Raw genomic sequence first — 18,112 nt, 5'->3', positions numbered from 1 at the left:
CCTTGGGCCCCCAGCCTTCTGCTCTCCGGTGCCAAGTGTCTCGGTTTCCGATGCTGCCCCCTGGTGGGCGACCCCCCACCCACTCTATTTGCGTGAGGGCAAACTAATTAAATACTTTTATTTACAAAAAGCAAACAAAGCAAACCGTCCTGCAAAGTAGGGTCAGGCTCCGCCCCTGCGGCGGTCGCGGCAGCAGAAGGCAGTGGTGGAGTGCAAGTCCAGCTGTCTCGGAGATGCTTTCTGGGCGTCCCCCTCCCGCAGGCCAGGGTGTTAGCTTTCGGGGGCCCTCGCCCCGCCCCCCCTTGCCGCACCCTCGATTTAAGGCACAGCCCGCCCCCTTCCGCCCGGCCCGAGGGAGGGGCCGGATGGGCCGGGAGGCGTGGCAGGGGTCCCCGCCGCCCTTTCTGAGGCGCATTCACTGCGGAGCCCTGAGCAGATGGGTACGAGAGGCCTTTAGTGTAGCCCCCGGCAGCCCCCCTCTCCCCGCGTGGCCTGGCTCCGTCCCACGGCTCAGACCGGCGGGCCCGGCGGATTGAGGACGAGGCGGATGCGCTCCACACACAGCGCCGCGGCCTGCCGCGTCTCCTGGCACAGCGCCGCCAGGCTCAGGAAGCCGTGCGGCAGGTCCTCCACCACGCGCAGCGTCACGGGCTGGCTCAGGCTGCGTAGCCGCCGCGCGAACATGACTGAGTCGTCCAGAATGGGGTCCAGCGCGCACGCCTGCGGGACGGCGGGGGTGGGGCACAGGGGCAGGGTAGATGAACGCGGGGAAATACGTGGCCATGTGGGTGGATAGAGGCAGGAGACATGGGGAGGGGGGCGGAGAGTCGGAGAATGAGTTTAACTGGCCTCTGCCTAGCTTCTCCCTTCCCCCAGAGACCCACCCTCTCTTTGCCCCTTCCCTGAATCTCCAAGCCCAGCGCCTGCCCCAGGTACTCAACAAGACTCCCTTAGTCTGCCCGTTTCCGGGCCTTCCCTCCTCTTCAGTCAGGCTTAGGCAGGCTTCCTCCATTCCCCCCCCTCTGCCTTCCCTGGGGGCTCCCTTCCCCAGGTGCACCAGTGCCCCGCCCTCCCCGCTCCTTGCCAGCTCCACCTTCCCTGTCTGGCACTCACCACGATGTGCACAGGTGGCAGGGTCTGCAGCATGCTGTCAGGTGCCAGCAGCGGTGACATGAAGGGATTCTTGAGGATGGGCGACGAGTAGAGGGTCACCCGTTTGACATCGTGGCTGGAGCGCCTGGGGTGGAAACCCTCAGGGAAGGCAGCATACACTCTATCCTTGGTGCTCAGCTCATCCCCGGCCTCAGATTCTTCAGATGCATCCTCAGGCCGAAGTAAGAAGTTGACGGCTGAGGGTGTGGAGTGGCCACGTGCCTCCACTGACAGTGACAGCTCCGGGGTGTCCGGTGTCTCAGAGCTGCCCCTTAGGCTCAGGTCATGCAGCGTCAGGCCCTTGAGGGAGTCCGTTCCCTTTGGGCTCTCAGGCTGGGCCAGTGCTGTTTCAGACACACTGCACCGCATTGGCTCTGCGAGAGGAGCAGGGTTAGGGGGCCAGCCAGGGACACAAATAATCCTGGCTCTGTTGGCTGTGTGTATGGTTGGCTGGCCGGGAAGATCGTGGGCAGAGCAGTGGCCGGTGGAGGAGTTGCACCCTAGGGCTGTGGAGGCCTAGAGTGTTCCCCCAGACTCCTTCCCTGGGGATGGGCGGGGAACTCCAGGGTGCCCCAGGCTGCAACTCCAAGGGGGAGGTGGAAGGAGTCACAGGTCTTGGAGGTGGAGCTGTGTGCTAATAGAGGGGTGTTTACTTCTGGGAACCTGTTTCCTTCTCTGTACAAAGGGGATAAAAATAGCCCTTACCTCATAGGAGGTGGTGAGAACTCAGTGGGATAATAAGATTTGGGATTAGGCAGTGCTACCCCTGGGAGGTCATAATATATCAATATTTATGTTTTATTACCAGGTGCCCTGTTCCAGCTGCCTCCCTGGCCCCAGCACGAGGCCCAGTCAACTTTGTATTGTCACTTGAGACAGAGGGTATGAATGGCTCAAAGTGGAGTAGTGAGCAGGCCCATGTGGCTTGAAAAGAGGCCCTGTTCACAGGGAGCTAAAAAGAATCTTGAGGACATACCAGGTTCCCAGAGATCCCACATCTTTAGCCACGTAGATATGCTCCCCCAAGTTCCTTCGTGTTCTTCACTTCATCTCTTCCCTTTGTTTCGTTTTTGTTTTTCGGCCACGCTGGGTGGCATGCGGGATCTTAGTTCCCAGACCAGGGATCAAACCCATGCCCCCTGCATGGGGAGTGTGGAGTCTTAACTACTGGATCCCCAGGGAATTCCCCATCTATTCCTTTTGAATGACCAGACAAGCAAGTGCCCAAATGATGCTAAAGGTGCGCTTCAGGCCTGCCTGGTATAGCCACCTTGGCCTCAGCTCCACTGATTTTATCAGACTCATGCTGCTTACCACTAGGGCCAGGACCTTACATTTTTCAGTTTTTTTTTCCACTTGCTTTTATAAATCCATAAAGGCAAAACGCAAGACGATATGAGAATAACTGCATAGGTGCCCTGTGCTCCAGAGGGTCACTGGAACAGAACTGTTGACTAGAATCACAGGGCACCAGAGGACCAGCATCTTCAAGGAGCACCTACTGTGTGCCAGGTATTGTGCTGGGTGCTTGGCACAAATAAGTGTATGCAGTCCTTACAACAACCTTATGAGGCAGGTATTCTTCTTGTACCCATTTCACAGAGGAGCAAAGCAAGGCTCACAGATACCGTGACCTGCCCACGTCAGCCAGCAACCAGCCAGTACCTGGTACAGCAGGGAGCTAGACTGGCGTGTGCGCCTCTAGGGTTTGCTCTTGTCACTTTTCTCCTACAAGGAAACCGCCTATGCCCAATGGTCCATGTGCCTAAAATTCAAAATCTCTTTTAATTGTTTTTGGGTATATTTACTTGCAACCATTGGAATATCCTAGTATTAAAAACTGAATTTAAAATAAAGCACATTCAATTGGAATGTTTTTCTGAATAACAGGAACTGTATCTACTTTCTTTTTGGCCGTGGCTTGCGGGATCCTACTTCCCCAACCAGGGATTGAACCTGCGCCCTCGGCTGTGAAAGTGCAGAGTCCTAACCACTGGACCACCAGGGAATTCTGTGGGAACTGTATCTTTTTTTTTTTTTAATGTATCTACTTTTGAACATGCAATTTCTATTACCCAGAAAATACTATTGAAAGTGATTTGAATTGGTTGTGCTTTAAAATCCAGGAAATGGTTTAAAATCCAGGAAAAAATGGATCCCTGGATGGAAGTGATTTTTGGCTGCCTGAGGGTCCTCCTACCCACCCAGGGCTGGGAATCTCCTCCACTTCCTGAGGTCTGTCCAATCTTCTGATCTCCCCATGCCAGGGCCAGCCCCTGGAGGGGGTATATCCCCAAGCACTTCTATTAAAAGTCTGGAAAGAATCTAGGAGGTCTGGACTCCCACCGAGGGCCCAAGGGATTTGGGTGGGGTTCTTGGGACTGAAAATCAGGACACTCGGCAGGTCTTCTGAGTCATTCCCCAGGGTGCCTTTCTGAGAGAGGCTGTTTAGAAAGCTAAATCTTACAGTTCCTGGGATTCTGAGTTGACCCGGGGGACCAGAGTCCTGGAATTTGTAGGATGTGGGCTGTCGTGGACAATCGAGGCTTTGTGGTAGGGACTTGGCACAGATATGGGGCAGAGCCAGGAAGGCGATTGCTGCTTCCCTGAGGGCCCAGGGCACAGCCTCTTGCCTTCCCCAGGACTTCTGGTGTGCCAGGCTGTCCCTCCTGGCCACGCTGGATGGGTGTGTGAGGAAAGGGCGTCACTCACCTGCTATGGGCACCGAGTTCGGGTGGGACTTCTGCCCGCTCAGCTCCAGAAAGGAGTTGAGCCACGAGGAGGCACCCAGGCGGAGGTCTCGGAAGAGCAGGGCTGTGTCCCGCTGCACCAGCCCCACCATGCCCAGCGCCTTCTGGTCCGAGTCACAGTGGTCCTCGGTCTCCCCACCTGGGAGTGTACATGGGGGGCTGAGTTGGTCTCTTCTCTTTCTGGGCCCAGTCTGAACACCCAGAACCTCAGGCATCTGTGCCCCCAGGGACCCAGAATATCTGATGGCTTCAGCAGGAACAAGGAGTCTCAGATTCCCTCTCCTTCATACCCAACGAGACAGGGCTCTAGTCTCTGACCCCAGAGGACCCAGGTATCCAAGCACCCGCAGGGCCCCAGTCGAGTGGGTGTGGGACTAACCAGCATAGGCATTGACACACTTGGAGAGCATGCTGAGGGGCAGCAGGGGGTCCATGAGGCTCAGAAGGCGGGAAGGAGAGGCGGTAGCCTGCAGCATTGTGGCCGGGTAGGCTGCCATGATGCCATCCGGCACTCGCACCCCATAGGCTGCTGCCCGAAGGGACACGGTGAAGCAGAGATTCCCGCCTGCGCTGTCTCCTGCGAGGCATATCCGCTCACCTGTTGAGCCTGGTTTGGAGGGGGCTTGGTCAAGCCTGGCAGGGAGGAACTGGAGCTCTGGGCCAGGAGCACTGGACTCTCAGAGGTCGGGTGTCGGGGGCCCAACCCCAGGGTCTAGCCAATTGCAATTTTAGACACTGGTAAACTACGGCAGGGATTTGGACCCATTTGGGGGATAGTGGTCAGAGGATAAGGCAGCCTTGGGACATGGAGAGGCCTGGAGATCAGGAAGCTCTGGGAAGCTTGGGAGGCTGGAGGTCAGAAGCAAGGAGGGAGGGTGGTGGAAAAGGGAGACCAAGGGCACGTTTCAGGAGGGAGGGGCATCGAGGCCAGCAGATGGAAGCCAGGGTTCAGGCTGACTGCACACAAGGGCCACGGGCCCTGTGCCCTGAGCCACGGCCTCATCCTGTGCTTCCCAAGCTGTGGGGAGTGGGAGGTCGGAGGAGCTGGGAGAATGGGCTGGAGTGAGGCCAGGTGGCTGCCAGCACAGGACAGCAGTGGGTAGACAAACAGGAGGAGGCCATGGGAGGTGGGGGACAGAGTGTCAGGGCTAGAGTGGGCGGAAGTAGGAGGCAGAAGGAGGAAGTGGTTGAGACGGAAGGTGGGAGCACTGGGGCAGAGCTGGGAGAGTGGGCGGGGGACAGGCGGGGTGAACAGGCGGCAGAGGGCCGGGTGGCAGGAGATGGAAGGGGAGGCGGGGCATGCAAGACTGAGGCCTGAGCAACTAATGGATCGTTCCCCCTGCAGGAGGCTGGGGCGGGCTCGGGGAGCTGGTGGCAGTGAGGGGCTCGGGCTCACCAAGGAGGGCACAGTGCTTGACGGCCCAGCAGTAGGCGTAGAAGCACTCCTCCAGCGCCCGGGGGAAGGGGGCCTCGGGGGCCAGGGAGTAGTCGATGGAGAGGATGGGGGCGCCCAGCTCCTGGGCCCAGCTCTTGAGGTAGGGCTCATGGGATTTGGAGGTCTGGGCCACGAAGCCGCCGCCATGGATGTGCACTACCAGACACCTTGACCGGGGTGCCTGCTGGGGGCGGGACCGCAGCTCCAGGCTTCTGGGGCCCTCGGACCTCCCCAGGCTGCTGAGCTCCTCACTGTCCTGGGGGTGAGGAACGAGGAAGTGGGTCAGGCCGGTGTGGTCTTCCTGGGCCTCACCCCACCGAGGGTGTGTGCTCAGAGACAGGAGTCGGGGCAGTGTGGGCAGTGAGAGGCGGGAGGACATTTGGGGAAGGTGCTTCCATGCTCCTCAGCTCTGTACCTGTCCTGGCTGAGGCAGGGACCCTACCTGTCCTTCACGCAGGTCATAGGAGATGAGCCTGACGAGGACAGGCCCGGGGCCTGTGTGGGCCAGTGGGGGTGAGATGGTGACCATGACCTTGGGGTCAGCAGTCAGCGGCATTTCAAAGGTGATGGGTGGCAGGCTGAGCAGGCGGCTTACCCTCACGGTAGCCGATGTCATGTTTGCTAGAGACTGGTGGGAGGGAACAGAAGGGGCGCTGGGAGGGCCTGCTGGCAGGGGTTCCCCTCACACCTCCCCTCCGACCCCCAGTCTTTTTCCTCCCGTGCTATCCCTGGACCTGGAACACTGCAGAGGCCCGGGAGTGTCTCTGGGCCTCAGTTTCCCCATCATGCACCAGGTTGGGGCCCTCACCGTGCCCCATGCTCACCGATAGCACCTGGATCTCTGTGATATTCCAGAAGGTTTTCCAGAAGTGCACGTCCAGGTTCTGTACGATCCGCTCAAACTCGGCCCCACGCAGCTCTGGGTCGATGGCAAAGCGGCCACCGGTGAAGAGGGAGCTGGCTGTCACACCTGGGGGTCAGGAGGGGTGTCAGGGAGCCCCTGGCAGCCTCGCTGGGGCAGCGGTGCGGAGGAAGGACAGGAGTGGAGGGGAGGCTGCAGGCAGGTCCCTGCAGGGACTCACTCAGGCCCGTCTCGTTGCGTTTGTAGTGCTCCCCGAAGGACACCAGCCCGATGGAGATGGTCTGCAGGAATGGCCGGATGGCGGGCGTGAACTGTGGAGACATGCCTCCAAGTCAGGGACCAGGGGCGGGCAGGAGTGGGGTGGGGCAGAGACATGGGGGTAGATGTGGTCATTCAGCAAACATTTAGTGAGCTCTGGCTGCGTGCCAGGCACTGCTCTAGGCGCCTTCATGGAGCTGATGTTGTCGAAAAGACAGACAATACTCAAATAAAGGCATGCCATATAATGTGAAGTAACGATCGATGTTTGAAAAGACGGTAGGTGGAGGGGACAGAGTGATGATTAGGGGTCTGACTCCTCATACGGGTCTCCAGGAGGGGACTTGAGGAGGGATGGGAATGAAGCGAGGGAAGGCTGTTCCCTGCAGGGGGCAGGACACGTGCAAAGGGTTTGAGGTGGCCCTGTGCTTGGTGTGATGATGGGTGTGGCGGGAGCAGAGTGAGCCAGGGGAGAGGCGCAGGGGCTGAGATCAGAGAAGCAGAGGGGCTCACGTGGGGCCTGAGGGTTTGGATTTGTTCTAGATGTGGATGGAGCCATAGAGGGTGGTGAGCTGGGAGAAGGATGATGCAGGGATCCCTGAAACTCAGCGAGGACAGAGATGAGGTGACGCAGGCAGTGGGGACCAGTTAAGGGGCAGCAGGGAGACAGAAATGGGAAAGGTCAGAGACAGGGCCTGAGATCCTGAGGCAGAAAGAGTCAAATGGGGAGACCCAGCATCTGAGAGGAGCCAGGCAGCTAAGAAAAGACAATAGAGAGAAAAAGAAAGCCACAGGAGGCTGGGCAAGGGGCCAGCAGGGTTCTTCTGTTCCTTCAGCAAATACTGGCCTGGGTCCTACTGTGTGCTAGGCACTGGGCTGGAACAGGGGTTGAACGAGACCTAGACAGAGAGGGCCTCTGCCCCCTGGGGCTGGCATCTTACAGGGGGAGGCTGTCCTGCAACATGGCACAGCTGGGCCCTCAGAGAGTAGCTGTCAGGCATGGCCCTGCCCCTGGCCGGGGGCCCAGTGGGCCAGAGAGCACAGCTGGGCTCAGATGACCCTGGGTTCTCACTCCCGAGCTTCGAGGGGACAGCCGGGACACAGGGAGGAGCAGGCTGGCCCAGCTGGGCCGATCAATATTTGTGGGTTCAGCTTAGGCGAGGGGAAGTTCCCAGGAACGCCCAGGCTGGATTGGTGAGGACGGGCTGCTCTGCATGGAAGCAGAGAAAGGTGGGGTACGGTGGGAAGAGGCTGAGAGACTGCCAAGCTCAGCTACACTGAGGGTGGGGGAGGCCCAGAGAGGGTCTGAAGGGGTACAGGGTTACACAGCTCCAGATACTCCTGTTGGGGTTCCCAGATGTGGCTGGGGACTGTGGACACAGCACTGACCCCAGATGGGGGCAAGTTGGGCCTTGGCTCTGAGCCTGGTGCCCCAAGTGCTTCCCAATTCTGAGTCCCCAAAATACTCTTCCTGTGAGTCCAAAGGCCTCAGGGCTGCTTCCCTGTCAGTTCTGAGATGAGCTGTGTCTCCCTGAGGGTGGTTTGGGGTGGGCAAAGGATAGGAGAAGGCCTGCAGCTGGGGGTCAGGGCCCTGGTTCAGGGAGGAGAGGGGCCACAGCCAGGTCTTCCTCACTGTCACCAACTTGGATATGCTCCCTGGCTCTCCCTGAAACCTCAACATCTGGATTCTACTGCGCCTTAGGTGAGTCGATATGCCCAGGCTGACCTGGGTCCAGTTGAGAAGCTTGGGGCCCCTCCCCTTGAACCTCTGTCAAATGGGGCTGGTACCCTTCCTCCCTGCCTGCCAGGCCTCCGGTGGGGATGACTAAGTGGGACGTGCTCTTACAAACTGGCCTTGAGAACAGTACTGGCTACTCTCCTAGAGGGTCTCCAATGAATTCAGGGGCCAGACAGGTCACGTAAAAGAGTGAATGAATCTCCTGAGTGTAGGACGATAGGGAGCAGTGGAGATCCTGGTGCAAGAGGCCATGCAAGTTAAAGATTTCCTCCACGGTAGATTCGGCCAAAGGGCCACAAGTTTGAGACCCTTCGTGCAGTGCTGTCTGAGCCCCAGACAGCTTCCCCTTCCTGCATCTGCTGTTTGCTGAATCCAGTAACACAGACCACTGTGGTTCCTCTACTATGCTTCTGAGCCTGGTTGGGGCCCACCATGTGCCTTCACCATGGCCCCAGAGGGGCAGGGCAGGGGGCTCACCTGGAAGCCCAGGCAGCGGCCGTAGAAGCAGCCCTTGTGCAGAGTGATGTACTCATGCAGGAAGTCGGCAATGACCCTCTCATCACCCTCGAAGAAGAGCTTCCCGGGCTGGTTGGTGGCCAGCAGGTGCTGAGCGTAGTAGGCCAGAGCACGGAGCTGGGTGAGAGCGGTCAGGTAGGCCTCGAGTTCGGCCAGGTTGTGGCTGGTACGGAAGAAGATGCTGCGGCGGTTAGAGGCCACGTAGCGGGATTTGTGCAGCAGGTGCACCAGGCAGCAGCGGGCTGTGTGCACCAGGCTGCGGTACCCGTTGGCCGGCGTCTCTGCGTCCAGGTCAAAGAGGTGTGCCACGCTCAGCAGGCGGCCCAGGGTTGGCTCCAGCCCCAGTGCCTGTTCCCGAACACCTGCAAAGACGCCTGACAGCCGCCGTGCTGTCTCCCCAGGGCCCTGGCTGGAGAAGAAGGCCATGTTGTCCTCTGCCAGGGTCACCAGCGACTGTGTCACTGTGTGCAGGTCCATTCTGTGCGAGAGCCGTGAGGCTGCGGGCAGGTCGGGAGGCACGTTAAGGCAGGGCTGGACCAGCTGGAGCCTGGCGTCCAGGAGTCCAGGCTCTACCCCCTCCTCCCACAGACTCACGTCAGACCACAGCCCCTCCTTCAGACGAAGGATGGAGTCTAGGGCTCCAGTTTCTTCCTTCCTTGGGACCCATGAGGCCAGGTACCCACTCTCTCCCTGCTCAAGAGGCAAGTTTGATCCCTCAGTCCCCACCTTCCTAAGACGCAGGAGTCCAGGCCCCAGAACCCTCTTCTTCAGGGCCCAGGAGTCCCTGTCCTCTCTTATTTGGGACACTGATTGATTCCTTAGCTCCAGCATCTGTCCTACAGCCCAGGAGTCTACGTAACCCTTTCTCCCTTCTAGGGACCCAAGTTCAGGCATCTGTCTCCATTTACTCTCCCGGGACCCAGGACTCCCTCTAGGTTCTGAGCAGTCTGGACCCCCCGTTGGTCCCCTCTCTCAGAACCAGGAGTTCAAGCCCCCATCCTACCTCCTTCTCAGGTCCCAGAGGTCGCCCACAGGCCCTTGCCTTCTGCAATATTTGGGAGAGTTCAGCCCTCAACCCACCGATTCCCACCCACCTGGTGGTGTCCCAGGACCCTGGACCCAAGCCCAATTCTCTTCCTGAACCCAGGAGTTCATATTTCTAGCCTTACGTACAACTGAGGGGTCACTCCTGCCCCCTCCTGGTCCCTCCAGTCTGGCTGTGGAATCCCCTCCAGTCTTCTCTGGGGGTCCCCAAACCTTGGTTCCACTCCTCCCCCAGCTGGGTCCCTGGCCTTCAGGCCTGCCTTAGCTTGCATGGGCCAGCCCTGCTCCCTGCCTAGGATGGTATTCATCCCTGCCATTAACCTTGAACTCACTCTGAGTCAGACTCTGTGCTAACAGCTTTCTCTGTTTCCTCCTTTAGGTTCTCACTAACCCTCTGAGGCCCACACCGCCTCGGTTCATGTTTCAACTGTTATTAGGAGCATTTCCGTCTTACAAGAGAGGAAACTTGAGGCTCAGAGGTATTAAGTAAGGAGATGAAAGTTTCCTTGAAAGCGGCAGAGCAGAAGTCAGACCCAAACCTCTGGGGCCAGAGCCGTTACTTTTGCTGGTCTCCATCCCAGGGCTCTGGAGACTGGGCCTCTAGCTCTGGCTCTCAAAAACTTTCCCTGGACTAGGCCTGACTCCCCACACTTCAGGGTCCCCGGTTAATCTTCCCTTCGGCATCCCCGTCCTGTCACCCAGGTCCTGGACAAGCTGTTCTTGCGCCCCTCGGTGGGGATGCTGCCCTCTGCTTCAGATACTCTTCCCTCCTGAAGCCCATCCAGCACCTTGCCTGACTCCCAAGTTGAGGGTCCCCCGATCCCCCAGAAAAAGGTGTCTCTTTTCGCCTCTAGGCCCTGGGGTTTGGCAGCGGCCACTCCTGTCTGTCAGCTGGCAGTGAACTCACCCCTCCCAGGCCTCTTCAGAGCTCCCCAGGGCTGGGACTGCTGCTGACTGCTGCTTGTGCCAGTTGCAGCCTGGGGTGATAATCCCGGGGAGGGGCCCAGCCTGCCCAGGGTGTGGCCACCAGCTCCACCTCCCACCCAGAAAGGACAGTGAGAACCCAGTGCTGTAAACAGAGCCTGGGGCCCAACTCCCAGTCATTGCCCAGCCTCCTCTGGCTTTGAACCCTGGAATTTGGGCCACCAAGACCCAGTCCCAGGAGTCCAGACCCCTAGTCCCCTCAACAGTTAGAAACTGAGGCGTGCAGGTCCCCTGTCCCCTCCTCCCTTAGACCCAGAAGTCTCACCCTGGTCCTGAACAAAGTGTGCCCTCTCACCCAGCCTGGCTGCCCTCCTTCTCCCCAGGGTGGATTCAGGGAGCAGAAGCACCATGATTGATCGCAGCTCCTGCCCCCAGACTGGCCGTGGCACAGCTGGCCCCAGCTGGTGGGGAAAGAGAGGGCAGCCAGCCTTGCCTGTCCCTCCCAGGAGGACAACAGCCGATTAAGGGCAGTGCCAAGCTCAGCCAGGGGGCCCAAGCCGCAGGTCCTGCTGCATGGTGTTCCCACACTGGGCACCCTGTACCTGCCACTTACCCTTCCAGCCCATCCTGCTGTGACTGTCATTCCCACCTCACACATGGGAAACTGAAGCTCAGACGCACTTCACCTCCGTTATGCCACGTGCTCCTTGCCTGGCCAGCTCTTTCTCACCCTCAGGACTCAGCTTCTCACCTCCTCCAGGAGGGCTCCCCCCCATCTAAGATGCACCCCCTACCGCTGCTTTCTGCCATCATCTTTAAGTTGTTCTTCCTAGAATTTTACATATTTGCAGTTCTCCATTTATTTGTTTCCATGTGTGTTGTTTGTGTCCCCCAGGGGCAAAACCAGGCTTCATGGAGCTGTGACACTTTTACAAGTGGAGGTGGGGCTCTTTAGGAAAAAGAATAGAAAACCACAAGTATGATATTAGGTACAGGCCCTTGGAAGAGGCCTGTGCAAATGAGAGGCCTCAGTGTCATGTGCTTGGCTGTAGGTGACTCCTCCCCTGTCACTCTGCCTGGGATATCATGCCCATGGGGGCATGGGATGGCCCCAGGGTCCATCATGGGGCCTAGCACGTAGCAGGTGCTCAGCAAATATTTGAAGAAGGAAGGAAAGGGAAGAGTAAGAGTGGGGGCAGAAGGGCCTGGATGGGAGTTTGGGACGGGCCCACCCCTCCCCAGGACGCACAAACGGATGGACAGACAGAGGCCTCTGGAGGCAGCTCTGAGCTTGGTGGCTGTGACAACAGAACACCGGCCTAAGCCACTGGCCAGGTGATCCTAGATGAGCTTGGTCTCCTCATCTGGAAACTGCGCTTGGCCATCCTGCCCACTGAGGGCCGGAAATGATCTTTGTAAGCAGGACCCCACGGCGGCATTTCTGCTCGTGGTTTGCTTTGTGGTTCTCACTCAGCCTCACTGAGATGTGTATCGGGTCATTTTTCCATCTAACATACTGTACAATTTACTGCTTGTGCTGTTTGCTTTCTGTGTCTGACAATAGATTACAGGCTCCCCGCGGGCAGGGACTTTGTTTTGTTCACTGCCGTACCCCCAGCCCTTGCGCATGCCCGGCACAGGGCTAGCGTGGTATTTATTGCATGGCTGCGGTTTCCCATTTTATAAAGCAGCTGTCATTTACTTCCTGTCTATGGGGTAGGGCTCCTTATCGAACATGAGGGCACAGGAGACCTGGACAGAAGAAGTAACCTGCACAAAGCAGTGAGGAAGAGGCTGGATCCCAGGCGCTGCCCTTTGCCTTGTTCCAGGCGGCTCCCTGGGGGCTGGGCCGGATGGAGCAGGGAGGGTGGGATGCTGAGTTTGATAGAGGTTTGCCAAGAATCTGAGGCAGAGAGCACTGGGGCAGGGGCAGGCCATCAGGGCCTTGGGTGAGGACTGGGGCAGAGGGAAGGGTGAGGGTCCTGCTGCCTGGGCACTAGCCCTTTGCCCTAAATGGTCACAGGACAACTGGACCCGGCCTGGATTTTGATCCCTGGGGACTGAGCAGGAAGAGAAAAGGGTGGTAGGGAAGTAAGTGGGGGGAAGATCAAGGAAGGGCCAGGTATGAGGCCTGGGAGGGGCAAGGTCTTCTGAAGGGGGAGAGGCCTGGGGGCAGATGCAGGCGAGGGGTAAGTGACTGTGGCTCGATCCCTGACTGTGTCTGCATGGAAGAGCAGACACTGCTCTAAGACAGCTGTGTGCCAGGCACTGCTCTCTTCCTGTGCTTTAGGCGAGGTAACTCGTTTCATCCTTTCCACAACCCGTGAGGTAGGAACCATCATGACCCATTTCGGCAGATGAGAAAACTGAGATGCAGAGAGGTGACATACTGCCCAGGGTCACCGAGCCAGCAAGGATGCCACAGCTTCTCTGCTGTGTTTCTGTGTGTATCCGTGTTGCTCCTTCTGTCATGTCTCAGCTCTGTGCTTTCTGGGTGGGCAGGTGTGAGTATGTCTTTGAGGTTCCCATGGAGGTACATACATATGTAGGTTCCTGTCATGCCTAGCGTTGGTCCCGGTCTGTGTTTGTGGGTGAGTGTGTCCACATTTTTTCTTAGCCTGTGTGTTTTCTTTTCTCAGTATGTCTGCAAGCACATTTGTATGCATGTGTCACGGCCTATCTGTGTTGCTCAGCCTGTGAGGGTTTCTGTGTCTCTATTTCTCTTGGCCTGTGAGATTGTGTGGCCATGTGTTTGTATGTGTATGGACGTATATCTTGTGTGTGTGTGTGTGTGTGTGTGTGTGTGTGTGTGTGTGTGGTACCCATCTCTTCCTATTTGCTCCAGTTCGAACTCAGGGCATCAGCATGGCCACCTCCCAGTCTCATCCAATCCATCATGAAGTCCTGTTCCCCCTGCCTCCCCTAGAAAGCACTGGAACCTGGCCCTTCTCCCACCTCCACTAGCCCCCTTCTCTAGAGGACTGTAACAACTCTTTCTGTGTCTCTGTTTTTGCCCCCTCCATGTCTTTTCCACATAGCAGCCAGAGGATTTTTCTAAAACTTAAATCTGGTCACACACTCCCAACCCTTCAACACCTCCACCCTTGCTCTCAGGGTAAAGACAGTCTGAGCTCTGAGCCTGTCTGAGCCTTCCTGTGTGCATCTGGAGCCAACTCCATTTCTATGCTTGGCTAATGATGATGTCTATGACAGGGAGGATGATGAGTCTGGGGGTCTCTGGGCCCGGGGGCTATGTCAGTTTCTTTCCTGCTCAGGAAATTCCCATAGGTCCTCACTGGGATTGACACATACTCCTAATCCAGCAAGGACTTCATGTGTGCCTCTGCCTGAGGCTTGTAGCATCTCTGTTGGTCTGTCAGTGTTTCTCCAGCCCGCTGAGATCTGTAAATAATGTGACCCCCTAGGGAACCCAGGTGACAGCACTTCCTTCTCCCAAGTGAAATTTAGTCTGTCCAAAGCGAACCCAGGGCTCCTTAGTCCTACGAGTAGGAGTCAGGAATTTAGGTCCTAGGGCAGCCAGGCTGAAGCAGGTGGACTGACAACAAATGGATGAGTGGACTGAATGAAGGATGGTGGGACAGGGCTGTTTGGAGCTGTACTGCACCCCTCCTCCAGGCATTCCCCACTATAGGGCACCCCTTCCTCCTACCCGACTCACCCCTAAACTTCCTCTTTGGACCACAGCTTCTAAATCTCTTCTCCATTACCGTCTCAAGAGGGTCAGAGACCTGAAAATCGGCGTTTGAACCATCTCCCACGTTGAAATCACAAGGCAAGAACTGCCACGGTCACACAGCGTGTACGGAGCTAGAGCAGGAACCCTGGTTCGGGACACTAACATTCTGGACTCTACTCCCAAGATGGTACTGGGGCGTCGGAGAGTTTTTATGCTGGAGGTGATATTTCCCTCTCACATCACCCGCTTCTCACAGTGGATTATCCCCGCACCCCCGCCCCGCAGGGCAGCAATGAGCCAGTCCACGGGCCCCCCCACTTCTTGTGGCAGGAGGTCAGTCCACTCGGTCCCCAGTTTCCCACAGGATGTCTAAAGTTCCTTCCGGCTCCCGCCGGCCTCCTCCCACTCACCTTTGGCTTTGCCTTTTCGCCACCGCCCGCGCCTTTGACTTTTGGACCCCTCTTGAACCTTGTTCGAGCCCGGAGCCCCAGCTGCCACAGGGAAACTCACTTCCCTGGCCGACTCCATCAATTTTCCGCGGCCCGGGACCCGGGGCCAATTCTACCCGCCTGGGCCAATTCCACCAGCCTGGGCCAATTCCACCCGCCAGTCACCGCCCCGAGGACCAATCCTCGCTACGTACCACCGTCGGGCCCCCACACCACCCAATCTCGGACTTGCTTCTCTCTGGGTCCCGCCCTCTAAGCAAGGAGGGCCGCCCTCCACAGTCGGGTCCCGCCCCCCGCCGCAGGCTTAAAGGGCCCGCGACCAACAAAAATGCAGCCTTGGAGGCGGCTAAAAGCGTATTGGGTCAGAACTAGTGGGGAGTCCCACGGGGGTCACCCCAGCAAGGAAGCCCCGATGTTGTCACGTGTTGGCTGTCATCCTTGTCTTCCCACTCACCTTCCCACGCAGGGATCGTCTAGAACGCACCGGGTCGGCCCGCCGAGAGGTGAGGCGGGTGCCACTTATCTTCCGCCTTGGGTCGGGGAGCGGGCCAGGTCCTCGGGCAATTCAAAGCCGTGGCCGGGCTGCAGTGCAGGAGGCGTGGCTCTGCCAGGGAGCCTTTGGAGGAGGAAGCCCCGCCTTTCCCCCTGCCCTCAGTCTCCTAGTTCTCCTATTGCTCCGTTTCTTGGGGTTCTCCTCTCTGCCCTGTCCCTCCCCGCGAGAATGGAAGGGAGGGGCTGTAGGGTGCTCGGCGCCTGCGCACTAGCTCCAAGCCGTGCACTCGCCCGCAGGGAGGAGAGGCGGCCGCGGGAGCTGCGCGAACCTGAGAAAAGGCGGGAAACAGAGGAGGCTCGAGGCTCGCGCGTGCGCACACACTCAGCTGTCTTTCTGAGGGTCCCGGAGAGGCGGCTTTGGCTGTGGCGGCGCTGTGGTGAAGGCGTCCCTTGAGACTGAGTTCGGGAGGCCCAGGGAGACCGCTGTTTAGCACCAGAAGCACCATCCCGCCCCTCCTCCCCGCCCTCCCAAAGCACACGAGCAGCCGTGGCACTGAGAGACCCGGATGACCCTCTTCTCCTCAGTCCTGAGAGAGGCGGCCCAGCCCTTCCGGGGGACACAGGCCTCTGGGCTGAGACCCCCATTACCAGCCTTCGGACTAACCGTCCTCACAGCGCCCTCAGCTTCCGGAGTGCGGCCGCCTTGTTTCCCCCCCTCTGGCTATCTCACCGAGTCTCCCCACGTTCCCCGGAGAGAACTTGCGCCCCACCTTGTGCAGGGCAGGGCTTCTGAGCGCAGAGAAGGAGCTCAGGGCCCGAGCCTGCTCCCCGGGGGCACCATGGCCGGCTTCGGAGGAGGGGCAGGGATGCTGCCGCCAGTGGAGTCTTGTGCCCACGACCCGCCCACACCGCTCCCCCAGCTCTCCCTCCCGTCAGCGCCGACCTTGCCTGGGACTTGGGCGGAGCCCCAGCGCCTCTCCCAGGTGCCCCCTTTCTGAGATCACAACCCACGAGGCCATGGGCCCGGCGGGACTGGGACTCGCTGGGGACAAGTGTCCTCCTGCCCACTGGACAACCCAGAGAGCTCAAGGGTCGCTCCTGCCCGGTTTTCGACCTGGCCTGCGTGGACACTCGCCGAAGGTAAGGGTCCACGTTCAGCAGGGTGCTGCGGTGGCCCACTTGGTGCCCGCCCCGGAGCGGGCTCAGAGTTGGGGGCCCAAGGGATGAGTACGGGCCCCTCGCCCAGGGCCTTCTTTAGTTTCTGTTTGATTTCCCCCAGATCCCCGCGGGGAGGCAGCCTGGAGCAGGGGAAGGAGTCAGAGGCTGGCTGGGGGTCCTGGCTTGGCCAGCCCCTAACTGCCCAGCCTCCTGCAGGATCCCTCTCTTCTCTAGGGCTCAGCTTCCTCCTCCGTCAAATGGGGCTGTCGATCTGTGTCTGCAGGACTGTTGCGGGGTCACCTGAGCTCACCTGACATTCTGGCAGGCCTAAGTTCTTCCTGAGCAAATGAATGACCATCCCTGGGAGGCCCCCTTCCTCCAAGCTCAACTTACCTGGGTTCCGGTAGCGTCTGGGGTTCTGGCTGCTGGTTTTCTTACTGGGTAATGACGTCCCACCAAATCCCGACATCACTTCATAACCAGGTTTCCCCTTGAAGACCGGCTTCATTCCCTGGGCCACTGTTCCACCCCTCTTGGCTGGCGAGTTGGTCGCTAACGTAAACCCTAAATCCGAATCTGCACCAGAATCTACTACCCGTTCAAGAAATGTCTTATGTTCTGAGGCCGGTTGCTGCATGGATGGTTCGTTTGGTTTTGACAGAAATTGCCACTCAGCCAAAGATCCCTCTTGGGATTTGGCTCCCTGGGCTGGAGCTGCGTGCTGGGCTGTAGGGTCTGACTGTCTCCGTCTCTCTTGGGACCTCAGTTCTGTCTGGGCAGGTGGTCCATTTTGGGGTCCAGGTCCTACCTGGGCTCCAGCTCCCTCTCTCAATTCCAGCTCCTGTTGAGTTCTAGAATCTTTTCCCGGCCCAGGTCTGTGCTGTGAGGCAGCTTCCTGTTTCCTGAAGGGCACCCTTTGGATGGGAGGTGACTGCTGTGGTGCAGGCTCCTGTGGGGCAAGACATTCCTGCTGCAAAGCAGATTTTTGCTGTGCTCGAGGTTCCTGCTGGGATTCAGCTCCATGGTGGGCAAGGGGTCTTTGCTGTGCAGTGCGCTTCTGTTGGGTATCGGGTCCCTGCTGAGCCTTAGATACTGGCTGAGCTGTGGGTGTCTTTTCTGGCCCAGACTCTGACTGGGTGATAGGTGTCTGGTGTGGCTCAGGTTCCCAGTCAGGCCTAGAAACTAACTTAGAGCCCGGCTCCATTGTTGTTATTTCCCTGAAGGGAGCTGTTGACCTCCCAGGCTTCATCCTTCTCGGCCCTCAGAGGCCTCCTTTGTCACAGATCCCTCACTGATTGCTCATGATGGCTCCTCCCTTTGGGTTCCACTCCTTCATCCTGGCATCCCTGCTCTTCCTTTTTTAAGGCAGTTGGCAGGTGGCCCCCTACTCCTGTGCCGAGTGATGTGCTCTGTTCCTCCTGCTTTGAGAGGAGGATTGGGAACAGGAGGAAGCTGTGTGCCCAGCACACTCTCCTATCAGAGGGGAGGGGCTTGCCCTGTTGTGTCACAAATAGGACCCCACCCAACTCACCACTCAGTTAAAATGCTGCTTCTCATAAGGCCAGCATCCCAACTTAGTCCTCTGTTCAACCTGGATGACAGAAGCCAGATTCTGGCTTGGTGTTTCTTTTCCTTTC

At 58.4% G+C, this 18,112-nt stretch overlaps 1 protein-coding gene across 5 annotated transcripts; it reads right to left on the bottom strand.

Moving 5' to 3' along the window:
• On the bottom strand, positions 1-17,694 carry LIPE (lipase E, hormone sensitive type). Of its 5 annotated transcripts, none has more exons than XM_079908660.1 (10): positions 16,869-17,694; positions 8,673-9,208; positions 6,420-6,510; positions 6,162-6,307; positions 5,780-5,965; positions 5,299-5,593; positions 4,282-4,509; positions 3,865-4,041; positions 1,114-1,526; positions 1-720 (listed from the first exon to the last, which is right to left on the bottom strand). In XM_079908660.1, the coding sequence occupies exons 1-10, from the start codon at positions 17,677-17,679 to the stop codon at positions 511-513; spliced, it is 3,093 nt and encodes a 1,030-aa protein (XP_079764786.1). In that variant the 5' UTR covers positions 17,680-17,694; the 3' UTR covers positions 1-510. The 5 variants fall into 5 exon arrangements, with proteins under 5 accessions (XP_079764786.1, XP_079764783.1, XP_079764782.1 ...); XM_079908657.1 differs by lacking the exon at positions 16,869-17,694 and adding an exon at positions 15,280-15,522; XM_079908656.1 differs by lacking the exon at positions 16,869-17,694 and adding an exon at positions 14,787-14,915.
• Between the last annotated feature and the right edge of the window lie 418 nt (positions 17,695-18,112).

The sequence above is a fragment of the Stenella coeruleoalba genome (genome assembly GCF_951394435.1).
Source record: "Stenella coeruleoalba genome assembly, chromosome: 20".
NCBI classification, from domain to species: domain Eukaryota; kingdom Metazoa; phylum Chordata; class Mammalia; order Artiodactyla; family Delphinidae; genus Stenella; species Stenella coeruleoalba.
The sequence above is the reverse complement of the archived record's forward strand: the minus strand, read 5'-3'. Positions and strand labels throughout refer to the sequence as shown.